A 14928-nucleotide genomic window follows, 5' to 3' on the forward strand; every position below is an offset into this window, starting at 1 on the left:
AAAAATGCGCTTCTGGAAGAATGGTCAAAGATTACCATAGACACACTCCTAATCCTTGTGGACAGCCTTCCCAGAAGAGATGAAGCTGTTTATAGCTGCAAAGAGTAGGCCAACTCAATATTGAACCCTACGGACTAAGACTGGGATGCCATTACAGTTCCAATACTTTTGAAAATATAGTGTATCAGCAGTTTCAATGGATGAATAGCCATGTAAATATTTTTAAACAGGTGTTCCTATTGAAATATTCCTCCTCTTCTCCGAAGCCAGCTATACATGGATCGAAATTTGGAGGGTTCAGCAGGGACCAACAGAATTTCGATAATTGTATGGGCACCCATTTTGAATTTTCTATTACCAGGACAAGCAAAGAGGATGAATCTCCTGAGCTAGGATATAGATGTAGCAGGTTTTCCAGGCATTGGGCCTGATGTGGGTCTGCCATGGTTACCGGTGACACCTTCAGCCCATTTAAGCTGAATACCCAAGTGTGAGATTTGAGACAATGACCATTCCGGCATCTTTGGTTTGTTTTGTTTATTTTATATGGGGATGGAAGAAGGGAATGAGTGGGATACTCCTCTGGCTCAACTAGGTACAACTGGGACACTTTGCAGAAAAATGCCCGTTAGCGCTGTCTTGACGCCGGCTGGATGCCGACCAACGGAACTTGACTTCTGACACTCTGGTTAGCTCAAAAGTCCTGTAAACAGCTCCCCCCAGCCCTTCACTGACTTAGGTAGCTTCTCTGCAACTGTTTGTGCTGCTGCAACTCTAAACACTGTACACTGCGCACTTTAACTCTTCAGGACCCAACTGCTTGCGCCTCCTTTACACTTCAGGGTCCTCTCATTAGGCACCCCCTCTGAACTTCAGGGTCCTCTCACTAGGCACCCCCTCTACACTTCAGGGTCAACACTGGCAACCCCTTTTCAGCTAGCTGGCTCTTGGATCCCTTGGACCTTCACTGGAGTGGTCTCCTCTGCTAGGCAGACCCCCAGGGGCAGTTTAGAGTACTCAAGAAATTGCAATGCTTTCCTGAAACTGGACCCCCTCTACTCCACTGGTCCTCGGCACACCGGATCCTCCCTGCAGCTCAGCTCACTCCATCCCCTCAGGCAAGCCGCCCGGGACACCCGATCCTGCTGACAGGAGGAGAGACAGCCATACTCTCCCTCCTGCTTCCTGCCAAAGACGCTCCGTCATGCGCTCCCCTCAAACTTATACCCACTCCCAGAATGCTGTGCGGCAGAATCTGCCTTTCTGGGGTAGATACAGGCCTAAGTGTGCCATTGGCTGGGTTTCCTCCACTGCCCAATGAGAACCCTCTCATGGAGCACAGTGAGGAGACTCCCCAATCTCAACAGCTACACCTTGGGGACATGAGAGCCCAGCTGAAAATCATGGCCCTGCTGTTAGGCAGCTAAGGCCCACTATACTTCGCCTAGCACCTACCTTGTAGGGTGGTACATCAACAATAACTGTAACCTGACAAGGGTTCTAATCCTTCCCCAATCTATCCAGAACTAAAATTAAAAAAGTTTTCCCTGTACATTCAGTACGTGTTAATCAGGAGCACTCAGATTTAGCACACAGAAGCCCATGCTGCTTTTATCTCCTGCAGTAATGAGGACTATGAGATCTAATGGGTACAGCAGGTTAATCTTCAGGGCGGCAGGTCAATATCTCTGAGTGGAGCTCCTCCGGGTTCGCATATCTGTGACTGCCTTTGCTGCAGGTAATGGGCAATCTGTTAATTAGAGAAGAGGTGTATGATTAACAAAACTCTATCTCCTGGGGCTCGTTTCATTCCAGGACACAAAGCACATCATCTACTGAGTCATAATATTTTTTCCCCCGATGGAGAATTCACAAAATTCCTATTGTGCAGAGAGCGACAATGAATCATCCGAGGGCATTTTCAGAAGACACATTATTTCCATTACTCGTATTTGGCCGGCAGCCAATGCGTTTCAGGCAATCACAGAACATGGGACATGAACCGCATTGCGTGCTGAATATTTACAATAATTCAGTGCTGTGTCCCCTCCAATTTACCGCAGGGGGAATGCCGATTAATGCTGCCACTCACGCTCCTTTACTGAGATATTAAAGCAGGGTTCTGGGCAAAGTTCTGGTTATTCCAGAAGAAATATAATTTTATACAACCTTTATAAACCTCTTTATGGAAGAAAACCGGTGTATACTCACAAACAGCATGTGATATCAAGCTCATCAGTGTCCCACATCGCCTGGTCCACTACGCAAATCCCAGCATGGGGAAGACACTTCAAATGGCTGACGCATTTCGAGGGTAGATACCCTCTTCTCAGAGTCAAGTGATAATCATGCATAATCCATTAACCACTTGCCGACTGCTCACTGTGATATTACTGCGGCAGTGCGTCTCCCCTGGGTCCAGCGATGTAGACTTACAGTATGTCGCTGGAATCCTAGTGGTCTCGGCGGCCGGAGGCTCACTCCCGCTGTGTTTAGACACAGCAGGAGTCGGGCCGGAGTAGGAGAGGCAGCGCTTGCCGCCTCTCTTCCCCGATCATCGGGGAAAGTGTGAGAAGACCCGCCTGCTTATGTAAACAAAGCAGGCGGATCTTCTCAGTGACAGACAGGGAGAGATCACAGGATTCAGCAAAGCTGAACCTGCGATCTCTGTCTGTGTCACAGAACCCCCTCCCCCCCCACACACACGTCAGTAAGTATGAGGCATACATTTAACCCTTTGATCACCCATAGGGTTAACCCCTTCCCTGCCAGTGTCATTATTACAGGAACATTGCATATTTATAGCACTGATTACTGTAGTAATGACACTGGTCCCCCCAAAGGTGTCAAAAATGCCAGGGGTCTGATCTGTCTGCCGCAATGTCACAGTCCAGCAAACAATCGCAGATTGCCGCCATTACTGGTAAAAAAAAAAAAATTACATAAATCTTTCCCGTAGTTTCCCGATGACTTTTGCGCAAACCAATCAAAATACATTTATTGCGATTTTATTTTGTTTTTTACCAAAAATATGCAGCAGAAAACAAATTGGCCCTAACATGTTATAAAATTTAGATTTTTTTTTAAATATTTTTTTTGGGAATGTTATATATCAGAATGTGAAAAATATATTTATTTATTTTTTCAAAATTGTCGCACAGGTGAACAATAACCACCAAAAGAAAGCTCTATTTGTGGTGAAAAAAGGGCGTGAATTTTGTTTAGATACAGCGTCGCACGACCGCGCAATTGTCCGTTAAGTAACAGTGCCGAATCGCAAAATAGGGCCTGGTCAGGAAGGGGGGTCAAATCTTCCGGTCCTAAAGTGGTTAATTGATGTGCAAGGTTGGTGCACCCTCTTGTTTCTGTTCTTCCACTAGATGTCCTTTGTCTGATGCTCAAAATCATTCAGTGCACTTCCTCTGAGCCCAGGGCATTCAGGACCTGCCCCAGCCTGTGACTGGACAGTGGAAGAGGCAGCAGCACAGTGATAAGTTCCGCACTCTCACTCTGCTCTCTCCTCCTATAGGCAAGCTTCTTCTCAGCACATGAACTGAATGGCTTTGTGCTGCTGCTTCTTCTTTTCACACTCCAGCCCTACTGTACAGGGACTGCAGGAGGCTGATACCAGGTCCAATGTAGGTGATTTACACTGCTTGCATTTGAAAAAATAAATTAAATGTTTATACAACTGCATTTCTTTTTTATTATATATCTGCTCCTTTTAGGTGCTGTGTATTAGCACCTGTAATTTTTATTTTTTTGCTGTCATTATTCTTTGCAGACTATCTGAAATTTCAAATTGGACTGATAGTGGGGAGTGACTGAGCGCAGAACTGTGTGCAGCCACTTTGGGTGTTTATGCACCTTGGCTTGACACCCCTACATTTCAGACACTGAGAAAAGGTCATGAAGGGAAAGCTGTCTTTGGTTTCTGCCAAACATGTCCACTGTTACTGTGGCTAAACATCTCTAACTTTGATTGGTCAGTCCATAGTACATTGTTCCAGAAAGCTTTGGCTTTGCCTAGATCGTCAGTAGCAAACTGTAATCTTTTTCCTGGCACGCCCCCTGCAGGTTAATCTGGTGTAATTTCTTTCTGATTGTAGATGATTGCACTTTGACGAAAAGTGTGGCGAGAGTTAGCTGCTGGCCCTACTATGAGATTTTGGGGTTCTTTGAGACTTCTAGTATAGTAAAACACTGGCTAGGCACACAGTCAACACTTTGTTCGCCCCTTCCCGACCAATGTCATTAGTACAGTGACAGTGCATGTTTTTAGCACCATTCGCTGTATTGGTGTCACCGGTCCCTAAAAAGTGTCAGAATGTTCACCGCAATATCGCAGTCCCACTATATGCCGCTATTAAATATAAAAAAACAAAGAAAAATATCCCTTGTTTGTAGACGCTACAACTTTTGCGAAAAACAATCAATATAGGCTTATTGGGATTTTTCTTACCAAAAAAAAGTAGCTGAATATATATTGGCCTCAATTTATGAAGATTTTTTTTTTTTTGGAGATGTTTCATAGCAGAAAGTAAAAAAAAAAAATTTTTTTTTTTTTTTTTTTACAATTGTCTGGCTTTTTTTGTATATAGCACAGAAAAATAATAATGGCAGTGGTGATCAATGTATATTGGCCTAAATTTATGAAGATTTTTTATTTTATTTTTTTTGGATATGTTTTATAGCAGAAAGTAAAATATATATAGATTTTTTTTTTTACACAAAAAGTCTTTATTTGTTTATAGCGCAAAAGATAAAAATGAAAATAAATTAAATAAAGCTCTGTTTGTGGGAAAAACAGTACATAAATTTTATTTGGGTACAGTGTCGCATGACTGCAATAGTCAGGTAGAGTAAAGCAGTGCCGTATTGAAAAAAATCAAGTCTAAACCCAACCACTAAAATGTTATATAAGCTTTAACATCTTAATGAAACTTCAAAAATGAATCCTGTTGTTGTAAGGTGACAACTGTCTCCCAGCTGTTGTCCCACATTGTCACTTGAGCTCCTGGTGGAGACTATTAGTGGCCGTTCTGGCACACATTTCATAGGCATTGTCCACCATTCTCAATATTTAGGAAGCCAGAATCCAAAGCAATGTGCCTGCTGGAGGGAGGGCATGTAGACAAGAAGTGGCTGAATGGAGATACAGTGAGGAAAAAAGTATTTGATCCCCTGGTGATTTTGCACGTTTGCTCACTGCAGTGTTAATTTCGTCGACTAAAACCGACTAAAACGTTTTCGACTACTAAATTAACACAATTTTAGTCGACTAAAATACGACTAAAACTAAAACAATTCAGATGACTAAAATACGACTAAAACTAAAATGGCATTTTAGTCCAAAGACTATAACTAAAACTAAATCAAAATTTGCTGCCAAAATTTACACTGGTGCATGCTCAAAGCTTAATACCATAAATAATAACATATTAGATTTTTAACTCCAGGACCAGCAGTAGTATATAATGAGTTTGGAAATTGTAGAGAAATGCTTAAATAATGCATTACAAATTACAATTGAACTACACCCATTCCATTATAGATGACTAAAATGAGTTTTAGTCGACTAAAATGTAGGACGTTTTAGTCGACTAAAATGTACTGGAGTTTTAGTCGACTAAATACGACTAAAACTAAAACCCTTGCAGAAGACTAAAATGGGACTAAAACTAAAATACCATTTTAGTCCTAAGACTAAGACTAAATTGAAATTTGCTGCCAAAATTAACACTGGCCCACTGACATGATGCACGTTTGCCCAAAGAAATGATCAATCTAGAATTTTAATGATAGGTTTATTTTAACAGTGAGAGACAGAATAACAACAAAAATATCCAGAAAAACACATTTCAAAAAAGTTATAAATTGATTTGCATTTTAATGAGTGAAATAAGTATTTGACTCCTTCGCAAAACATGACTTCGTACTTGGGTGGCAAAACCCTAGTTGGCAATCACAGAGGTCAGACGTTTCTTGTAGTTGGCCTCCAGGTTTGCACACATCTCAGGAGGGATTTTGTCCCATTCCTTTTGCAGATCCTCTCCAAGTCATTAAGGTTTCGAGGCTGATGCTTGGTAACTCGAACCTTCAGCTCCCTCCCACATATTTTCTATGGGATTAAGGTCTGGAGACTCTAGGCTACTAGCTAGGCTACTCCAGCACCTGATTGTGCTTCTTCTTAAAGCCACATTTTCGTTGCCTTGGCTGTGTTTTGGGTCATTGTCATGCATGAATACCCATTCACGACCCATTTTCAATGCACTGGCTGAAAAAAGGAGGTTCTCACCCAAGATTTTGACAGTACATGGCCCTGTTTATCATCCCTTTGATTCAGTGAAGTTGTCCTTTCCTCTTAATGGAAAAACACTCCCAAAGCATAATGTTTCCACCTCCATGTTTGATGGTGGGGATGGTGTTCTTGGGGTCATAATCAGCATTCCTCTAACTCCAAACATGGCGAGTTTAGTTAATGCCGAAGAGCTTGATTTTGGTCTCCTCTGACCACACTTTCAGCCAGTTCTCCTCTAATCTTCAGACAGGCCTGTACATGTGCTTTCTTGAGCAGAGGGACCTTGCGAGTGCTGCAGGATTTCATTCATCCACGGCGCAGCGTGGTAGCAATTGTTTTCTTTGGTGACTATGGTCCCAGCTGCCTTAAAGCGGAGTTCCAGCCATTTACTCACCTGTCCAACGGTCCAGCGATGCGGCTGCCGGAAGCCTCGATCCTCTCCCTCGGCGCCGGCATCACTGCTGTGGGCACCCGGCTGTTACAGTTTGCGGCTTCACAGCCGGGTACCCACTGCGCATGCGCGAGTCGCGCTGCGCGCCGTGATTGGCCGGCAATCTTCTGGGACCTCTGACGTGTCCCAGAAGATTGCAGGGAGGGAGGGGGAGAGGAGAACTTCCGCTCAGGGCGCCGCGGCGCTCCGAGCGGAAGTGGGAGCGGGTACCTGTCAAAACTAGGTACCCGATTCCCCCCCCCCAAAAAATGACATGCCAAATGTGGCATGTCGGGGGGTCAGGACTCCCTAAAGCGGAAGTTCCACTTTTGGGTGGAACTCCGCTTTAAGATCATTGACAAGATTCTCCCTTGTAGTTCTGGGCTGATTCCTCACCGTTCTCATAATCAGTGAACTCCACAAGGTGAGATCTTGCATGGAGCCCCAGACTGAGGGATAGTGAGTTATTTTGTGTTTCTTCCATTTTGCGAATAATCGCACCAACTGTTATCACCCTCTCACCAAGCTGCTTGGCGATGACCTTGTAGCCCATTCCAGCCTTGTGCAAGTCTACAATCTGGTCTCTGACATCCTTGGACAAATCTTTAGTCTTGGCCATGGTGGAGAGATTGGAATCTGATTGCTTCTGTGGATAGGTGTCTTTATATACAGGTGCCAAAGAGTCAGCGCTCCACTGGCCAAACAAACAGTCATATGAGTCCGCTGAAGACTATTGCAGGGGGATGGTAATCTTGATAGGAGAAAGGACACATACATTCACCGGCAGCTCCTCGATGGGTATTATGATCCCCTCAAAGGCATGCGACAAATAGCCTGACGAAGGAGGCAGGGTGTCAGAAACACGTTGCGGCCCACCCCCTCTCTCAATCTGTCTGCTTGTGCAGCTGCAGTGTTGTGTGTCAGAGCCCTACAGGCTGCCTACTCTCCCCATGGCGATTTATGGTCTGTGCCTGTAATGGCTCTCCAGTCCATCGAGACCGCTTCTTTCATCTGAGCAACTATACCAGCCCTGTGTGCAGTTTACAGCTTTTTTACATGTAAGTGATACCTAATAAATTACACTTTTTATCTTGGGTATACTGATCTGGCACCCTCTTCTATTTGTCTTTTATACAGGTAACAAGCTGAGATAAGGAGCACTCCCTTTAAGAGAGTGCTCCTAATCTCAGCTCGTTCCCTGTATAGAAGATACCTGGGAGCCAGAAATCTTGCTGACTTGTTTTGCTCATTAAAATGCAAATCAGTTTAGAACTTTTTTTTAAATGCATTTTTCTGGATTTTTTTTGTTGTTGTTCTGTCTATTACTGTTAAAATAAACCTACCATTAAAATTATAAACTGATCATTTCTTTGTCAGTGGGCAAACATACAAAATCAGCAGGGGAGCAAATACTTTTTTCCCCTCACTGTAGAGATCAGCAGCACTGAAATGCAAAAACAAAAAAAGCCTCGGCAATTGTTTGTTACACAGTGCATTAGCAAACTAAATGTCATCCAATTTGGGTTGACCTTAAAGTTATGATCCAGTGTACCAGCTAGGAATGTTGTTCATTAGCTTATTGATTAGGTAAGATGGCAGGGCACTGAGGTGGTTTGGTTGCCATCCCACAGTAAGCAGAATGTGGTATCATTTTTATTTCTACAGTAAAGGGGTTTTTAGAATTAAAATTATTTCTAATTTAGCTGACCACTTCGGAGATGCAGAACGAAGCCTCAAGTTGAAAATGAATGCAGACACATTGACACCTAGTGGTTATCTTCGCACATTTTCTTATTACAACTTGTTTAGAGTGACAATCAGTATTTTTTGCTATGAAATTTCCTAGAACCCCCAAACATTATACTGTATATATTTACTCTCTAAGGCCTCTGCTTTAAAAATAAATAAATATATATATATATATATATATATATATATATATATATATTATTTTTTTTTTTTTTTTTTTTTTTTTTTTTTAAAGCAGAGGCCTTAGAGAATAAATTGGTGGGTTTATTTTGGGGGAAATACACTTTTTTTAAATTTTAAAATGTTAAAACACAATACATACCCCAATTTTTTGGTAAAATATAAAAGATAATGTTACGCTGAGTAAATAGATGCCAAACATGTCAGGTTTTTTTTTTTTTTTTTTTTTTAAACAAAATTTATTGAAAATTTAAAAAAAAAAAAAAGTGATACAGACATTAAATAGACTGTAATGCAAGAGTCAACAAACCATATTCGGTCAAAGTAACAGGCAAAGCTAAATAAGGCGACCATAGAAGTAGTAACAATAGGTTTGACCCAATAAGGTGGGGTGGGGGGGGGTGGATAGAGGGTAGGTACGGAAGGTAAAGGGGGGGGGGGAGGAAGGAATGGCAGGTTTTAATATTGCGCATGCCTGTGCAATGGCAACAAACTGCGTAAATTGTACTATTCATAGGCAATGATTAAAAAACCTTTACAGATTACCACTTTACACAGGAGGTCTGGTGCTAGAATTACTGCCCATGATCTCACGTTTACAGTGATACCTTACATGTGTGGGACGATCACTGTTTGCATAAGACCAATGTGTGCATTCGCCTTAGGACGAGGGGACAGGGGCATGTTCAATTTTTTTATCACTTTTATTACTGTAACAAGGATTGTAAACATCTGTGACAGCAATAGGCATGTGACAGGTACTCTTTATGGAGAGATCTGGGGTCTATAAGGTACCAGTTCCCTCCTCTGCCCTTAAAGAGGCAGTAAACTCCCCTCTAATGTTTGTATATATAGGTAAGCCTATAATCAGGCTTAACTATAGGTACTGTAAATATCTCCTAAACGTGCACCGTTTAAGAGATACCCACTGTATACGGAGCCAATGACGTCATTGGCGCATGCGCTCCGTACGAACGCCGGCCTGTGCAATTTCTTTAGAGCCTTGTGCCGTGACCGGCGGCTCCTGCACGCATTCACGGGAATGACATCACGAGGCTCTGGCCAGTCACACAGCCGGAGTCTGTAGACCCGGAAGGAAGACAGGTGAAGATGGATGTGGCCTCCAGTGGGCACGACGAGGGCTTTGTTTGCAGGGAAGTGTCACATAATGTTCTAGTATGCGATGAATACTAGCACATTATGCCTTTACTTTGTAGGTTGAAAAAAAAAAAGAAGCAGAGTTTCCTTTTTAAAAGCATTCAAAACACCAAGATTGGTGAGGCTGTTTACTTTCGGGTAACCCGGAAGTGATGTGATGTCATTGCTTCCAGGTTACTATATCATAGAGTCCAACAAAGCCTAGCGGGTACGTCGTTGAAGCTGAAGTGGTTAAATACAAGAGACTTGTTTAATTCTAAATTTTGGTGTATTTCTTCCAGATCTGTGCAGTAATCCAGTGTGAGACTTTCCCTCTGTGCAGGAGCTTTCTGTAATAAAAACGGCTCACTCTCCAAGTGCAGGGTGACTCCTGTAGTTTTCTGCAGACAGCAGAAAAATAACTGCATTTGTAAAGACTTTGGTGCATACAAAGTGGATTTAGATCTTCTCTGAGGTTTATATTTGGATAAAAGTTTTTGAGTTCAACTGTAAGCTGCAAATTAACAACTCTGCCCAAAATTGACAGGTGATGTTGCATATAACTGTCCTTTGCATTGTACGATCTTTGAAGTGTGATGGTCTTTCCTCTGTGTTTCAGGAACGGCATCAGTGGCGGTAGCTGGGATTTTGGCTGCTCTCAGGATCACAAACAATAGACTTTCTGACCACAAGTTTGTCTTTCAAGGTGCTGGTGAGGTAAGGACAGCGATTTGCTACTCTTAACTGTACTGTCTGTTCTACCTGCTTCTTCCATGCAGCAGATACATGAGTGGAGGAAGGTCTACTGTGCCAAATCCTGTACCCAGACTGCTGTGGAAGAAAAGGACTCCTCAGTCTGGTTTTAGCCCAGTTCCAGCCTGGTGAACAGGATTGTAGATTTTCAGAGTCATGCTGACCACACCACAAGGTACAGAACTCCAGCTTAGACTTCATGCACATGACTGTAGAGGCCATACAGACCCTGCATAATAACATTGCTGAGACCCGCTGCTTCTGTGTACAGCCGCCCATTGAGATGCATTAGAAAAGGCTGTGCACTGAGGTTTTCGTAAAGCATCTGCATGCGCAGTGATGCATGCTGACACATACCATCACCCAGAGTGTGCATGAAACCTTAAAGTGAAACTAAAGACACTGATGCTTACCGTCCAACACCCATGAGGTCCCTCCCCGGTGCCGGCATCTTCTGCCAGGGTTCTTGTGAATGCCAATCTTCGCATGTTTTGATTGGCCAGTTCAGAATGATAAACACAAGTAAATTATGGTGCAAAGTGGGGGGGGGGGGTAGACTTGTTTATTAGGGGAAAAAAATAAAAAGCAACAACAATGTGTTGGGAGACCGTATCATAAAAACACTAAGATTCAGGTTGCAACTGTCCCAAAAAAGAATTGAATACCTTAGGATCTGTGTGTACAAGGAGGAGTGGGAAGCATCGCCATCTATTGCAAATAGTCAAAAATAAATTGAAGCCAGAGATGACTAAATGGTTGCACTGGCATTTGGGGAAAATGTAAAAACGTGTACGCTGGTGGAAGCTGTGTAGAGCTTAGTAGGGTTGTGGCTGGGTCTCTACAATCAGGCTGTAGGAGCCGATGGGAGAGGACATCCGTCTGGCTGGGAAGATGCTGTGGATGGCGGCAGGTCAGCTGCAAGATGGAGACAGCTTGCACAGCTCCGTGTGTGAATGGACACGCAGAGCCACCGCTCGGAGCATGCCTGCTTGGGTGCCCCCAGAGCAAGCTACTTGCTGTGGAGGCACCCGGCAGGAGGGCGGGTCAGGGGCGCTGGTGGGGGACCTGGGAAGAGGAGGATCAGGACTGCTCTTTGCAAAACCACTGCACAGAGAAGGTAAGTATAACATGTTTGTTATTTTAGAAAAAAAAACCCCAATACTTTAATACCGCTTTAGAACAGCCCCCTGTTCTGGCCTGCTGGTTTAGGATACCCCTTGACATGTGTACATTTGTTATTGATACCTACCAACTGTGTCTAAACAGTTGCATTATGACCACCCACCTAACATTGAAAAGGTCCACCTTTTGCCCTCTGATCTGTTGAGGCATTGACTCCAAAGTAACATTCACATGAATGACATGACCCAAGGTTTTCGAAGTAGAACATTGGCCAAAGCATCATGCTGCCTCTGCCGGCTCACCTACTTCCCATACTGCATTCTGGTGCCATCTCTTCCCCAGGTAAGCAACACACACGCCTGGCTATCCACATGATTTTATTACAAATGTGATTTTTCAAACCAGGCCACCTTTTTCCATTGCTCCGTGGTCCAGTTCTGATGCTCATGCACCCATTGTAAGCAGTTTGGTTGTGGACACAAGTCAGCATGGGCACCCTGACTGGTCTGCGGCTATGCAGCCCCATACACCACAAACTGCTGTGCAACGTGGGACACCTTTCTATTGGAACCAGCATTAACTTTTTCAGCAATTTGAGCTACAGTAGCTCTTCTATTGAATCAGACTACACGGGCCAGCCTTCAATCTCCACATGCATCAATGAGCCTTGGCCGCCCATGACCCTGTCTTCGAGTTTTCATTCCTTGAACCACTTTTGGATGGTCCTGACCAATGCAGACCGGGAATATCCCACAAGACCCGCAGTTTTGGAGTTGCTCTGACCCAGTCATCTAGACATTACAATTTTGCCCTTGTCAAAGTCCCTCAAAGCCTTATGCTTGCCCATGTTTCTGCTTTCAACGCACCAACTTCAGGTTGGTAGTCAAAATGTTATGGCTGATTGGTGTAGTGTCTATTTGCCCAGGGATTCTATTTGCCTTTCAGGTTTAGCTGTAGGGCACTAAGCCATATCTTGCCCAAAAATCAACTTGTAATCAGGTATAGTGTTAACACCCTTTCTGGCAGGACTGTATATACAGTGGGTGTTCCTGACCCTGCCTACTGCTGACTGAAGGACATGATAGGTTATTATGTTTGTGAAATGATCCCCCTGAGATTTCAACATTTCTTTAATCTTCCACTTTTGGACTGCTTGTTTTGGCATTATTACAGGTTCTCCTCCACCCTGCCCTGGGGCCTACTCTGCACCATTTCTGGGGCCATCCCTAGTCTCTGTGCCACCTTAATTTTTCATGCCCTCGCTTCATCTTCAGGTGGTAAAATCTTATATAACTTTCAACCCAGCAGCTGACCATGCCAGCCTTTAACACACTGCTGCAGAATTACCATGGCACCAATTTAAGATCAGAAGCATTCTAGATTTGCACATCCCCCAATTATGCTCCTCTCCGATCAACTTGAAACATTGGGGGAGATTTTCTTAAACTAGTGCACACAGCATTTGGTGTAACTGTGCATAGTACCCAAGCAGCTTCATGTCAAAGCTTAATTGAACAAGCTGAAATTAGAAGTTAATTGGTTACTATGCACAGCTGCACCAGATTCTGTGCTCTCCAGTTTTAGTAAAACTCCCCCATTGTGTTCAAAGGAGTATAGATTTAAGGGCATAAAGGCTTCATAGCACATGGGTGAAGACAGGCTTTTAATCTTGCAAAAACACAATGCTTAATCCCTTTTCAATCTAAATGGAAGGGATCTAGGAAAATTTTAAATATTTAGGTTAAGCCTAAAACATGAGTGGACTTCACTTTAGCATAGTGTCCTATACTATAGTGACTATACATCATGTTCCTGATCAGCTGACTTCTGCTTAGGATGACTGTTTAAATTTAGAAATATTGTAATAAAAAAGATCAAATATCATAGCTATACAAAGCACTCCAAGCCTGTGTACAAAGTGTGTGAAAAGACTAGACTGCTTGCCCACTGTGGGGCAGTAAAGCCAAAACGTATAACTGTCGTCTAGAAGATTGGTTCTACTTGTACAGACCCAGAGTGGTTGAAATTTAGGTAGGTAGGATGGTCATCGCCTATCTGCTAGAACTTCCAATGATTAAGATTATGGCTGCTTGATCTTAAAGGACAACTTTGATAAAGTTGTAGTTTATTCAGTTCCATAGCACTTGAGTGCAGCCCACCAAACTTACCTTCCCCTGGATCAAGTGATTTGTTTTGGGTAGTCTGGCTCAGCATCTACAGACATACATCCAAATGAAGTAAGCTTTTTAGCGTTTCTTGTGTTTAGAAAATCAATCTTAGTGTATCTATAACATCAGGTCGGATCAGTCATAATTTTGTTCCCAAATTCCAGACTTTACTATGCCCAATATGGTCAGATTTTAAAAATATCCTTTCATTGCATCGAGACATTCATCAGTGAGGCAGACGGTACAGTTCTGCTCATATTAGGAGATTTCCAAAAACTAAATAATATCCATGTAGTTTCCTGTTATTTATAGTATGTAAAAATTAATCACCTTGGGAACTGAGATGCCGGAGGTGTGTGTACTGTCTGCAAGGTCTGTGTTGATCCTGATGAGGTGCTAGAAATTGTTCCATTGCTTTAGAGGAACCAAACTCCACTCAGAACATTTAAAGGGCAAGTCCTCGCAAAGTAGACAGTCCTTGATAAGTGTGACTTTTCTCTTGGAACTGGGTAATATTCGTGGGCATGTGTGTCTTGATAGAGCTTATTGTATGAATGTGTTCAAACCATACGCTATTGGGTTTTTCCAGACCGGAGGGTATTTATTGCTACCAAGGCATCATTTGTTCTATCTGCCTCCAGAAGGGAGAAGTCTTGGGTGTCAGTTTGGGGGATGGTGTATTTTGGAGGTATTAAGTTCTTCAGTAAAATATGTTGGCCTAGATGTGTAAAGTATACTGGAGTACTCCACAAAGTGATCAATAATGGCTGTCAGAATGGTCAATGGAATACCAATTACATCCTGTATCCCAGGTATAGTTATTCAGGGTTTTTGGTCACTTGCCACCCAGGCAAATAAGGTCTATTTTTCCCCTCTCAAAAACATGCAGGGATTGATGAAGGAGCTGCTTCTTGGTCAGATCTGAATAAACCAGAAAATGCTCCAGGGAAGCCATCAGCAGGTTTCTGTGTGACTGCTTCCAGTTGATAAATCTGTGCCCTACTCTCCCTACGAACCTGTAAGGTAAACCAGATTACCAGTACGAGCTTATGCTTATATTCGTGTGCGTGTGTATTGCTCACATGCAA

The 14928-nt window shown here is 43.1% G+C and overlaps 1 protein-coding gene across 1 annotated transcript in view; it reads left to right on the forward strand.

Annotated features, from left to right (window-relative positions):
- Positions 1-14928, forward strand: part of ME3 (malic enzyme 3) — a 306056-nt gene that overhangs the window by 232470 nt on the left and 58658 nt on the right. Inside the window, exon 8 of the mRNA XM_082248513.1 lies at positions 10417-10514. Coding sequence (XP_082104639.1) covers positions 10417-10514 — 98 coding nt within the window. The remainder of the gene's footprint in view (positions 1-10416; positions 10515-14928) is intronic.

The sequence above is a fragment of the Pelophylax lessonae genome, assembly GCF_965119305.1.
Source record: "Pelophylax lessonae genome assembly, chromosome: 2".
NCBI classification, from domain to species: domain Eukaryota; kingdom Metazoa; phylum Chordata; class Amphibia; order Anura; family Ranidae; genus Pelophylax; species Pelophylax lessonae.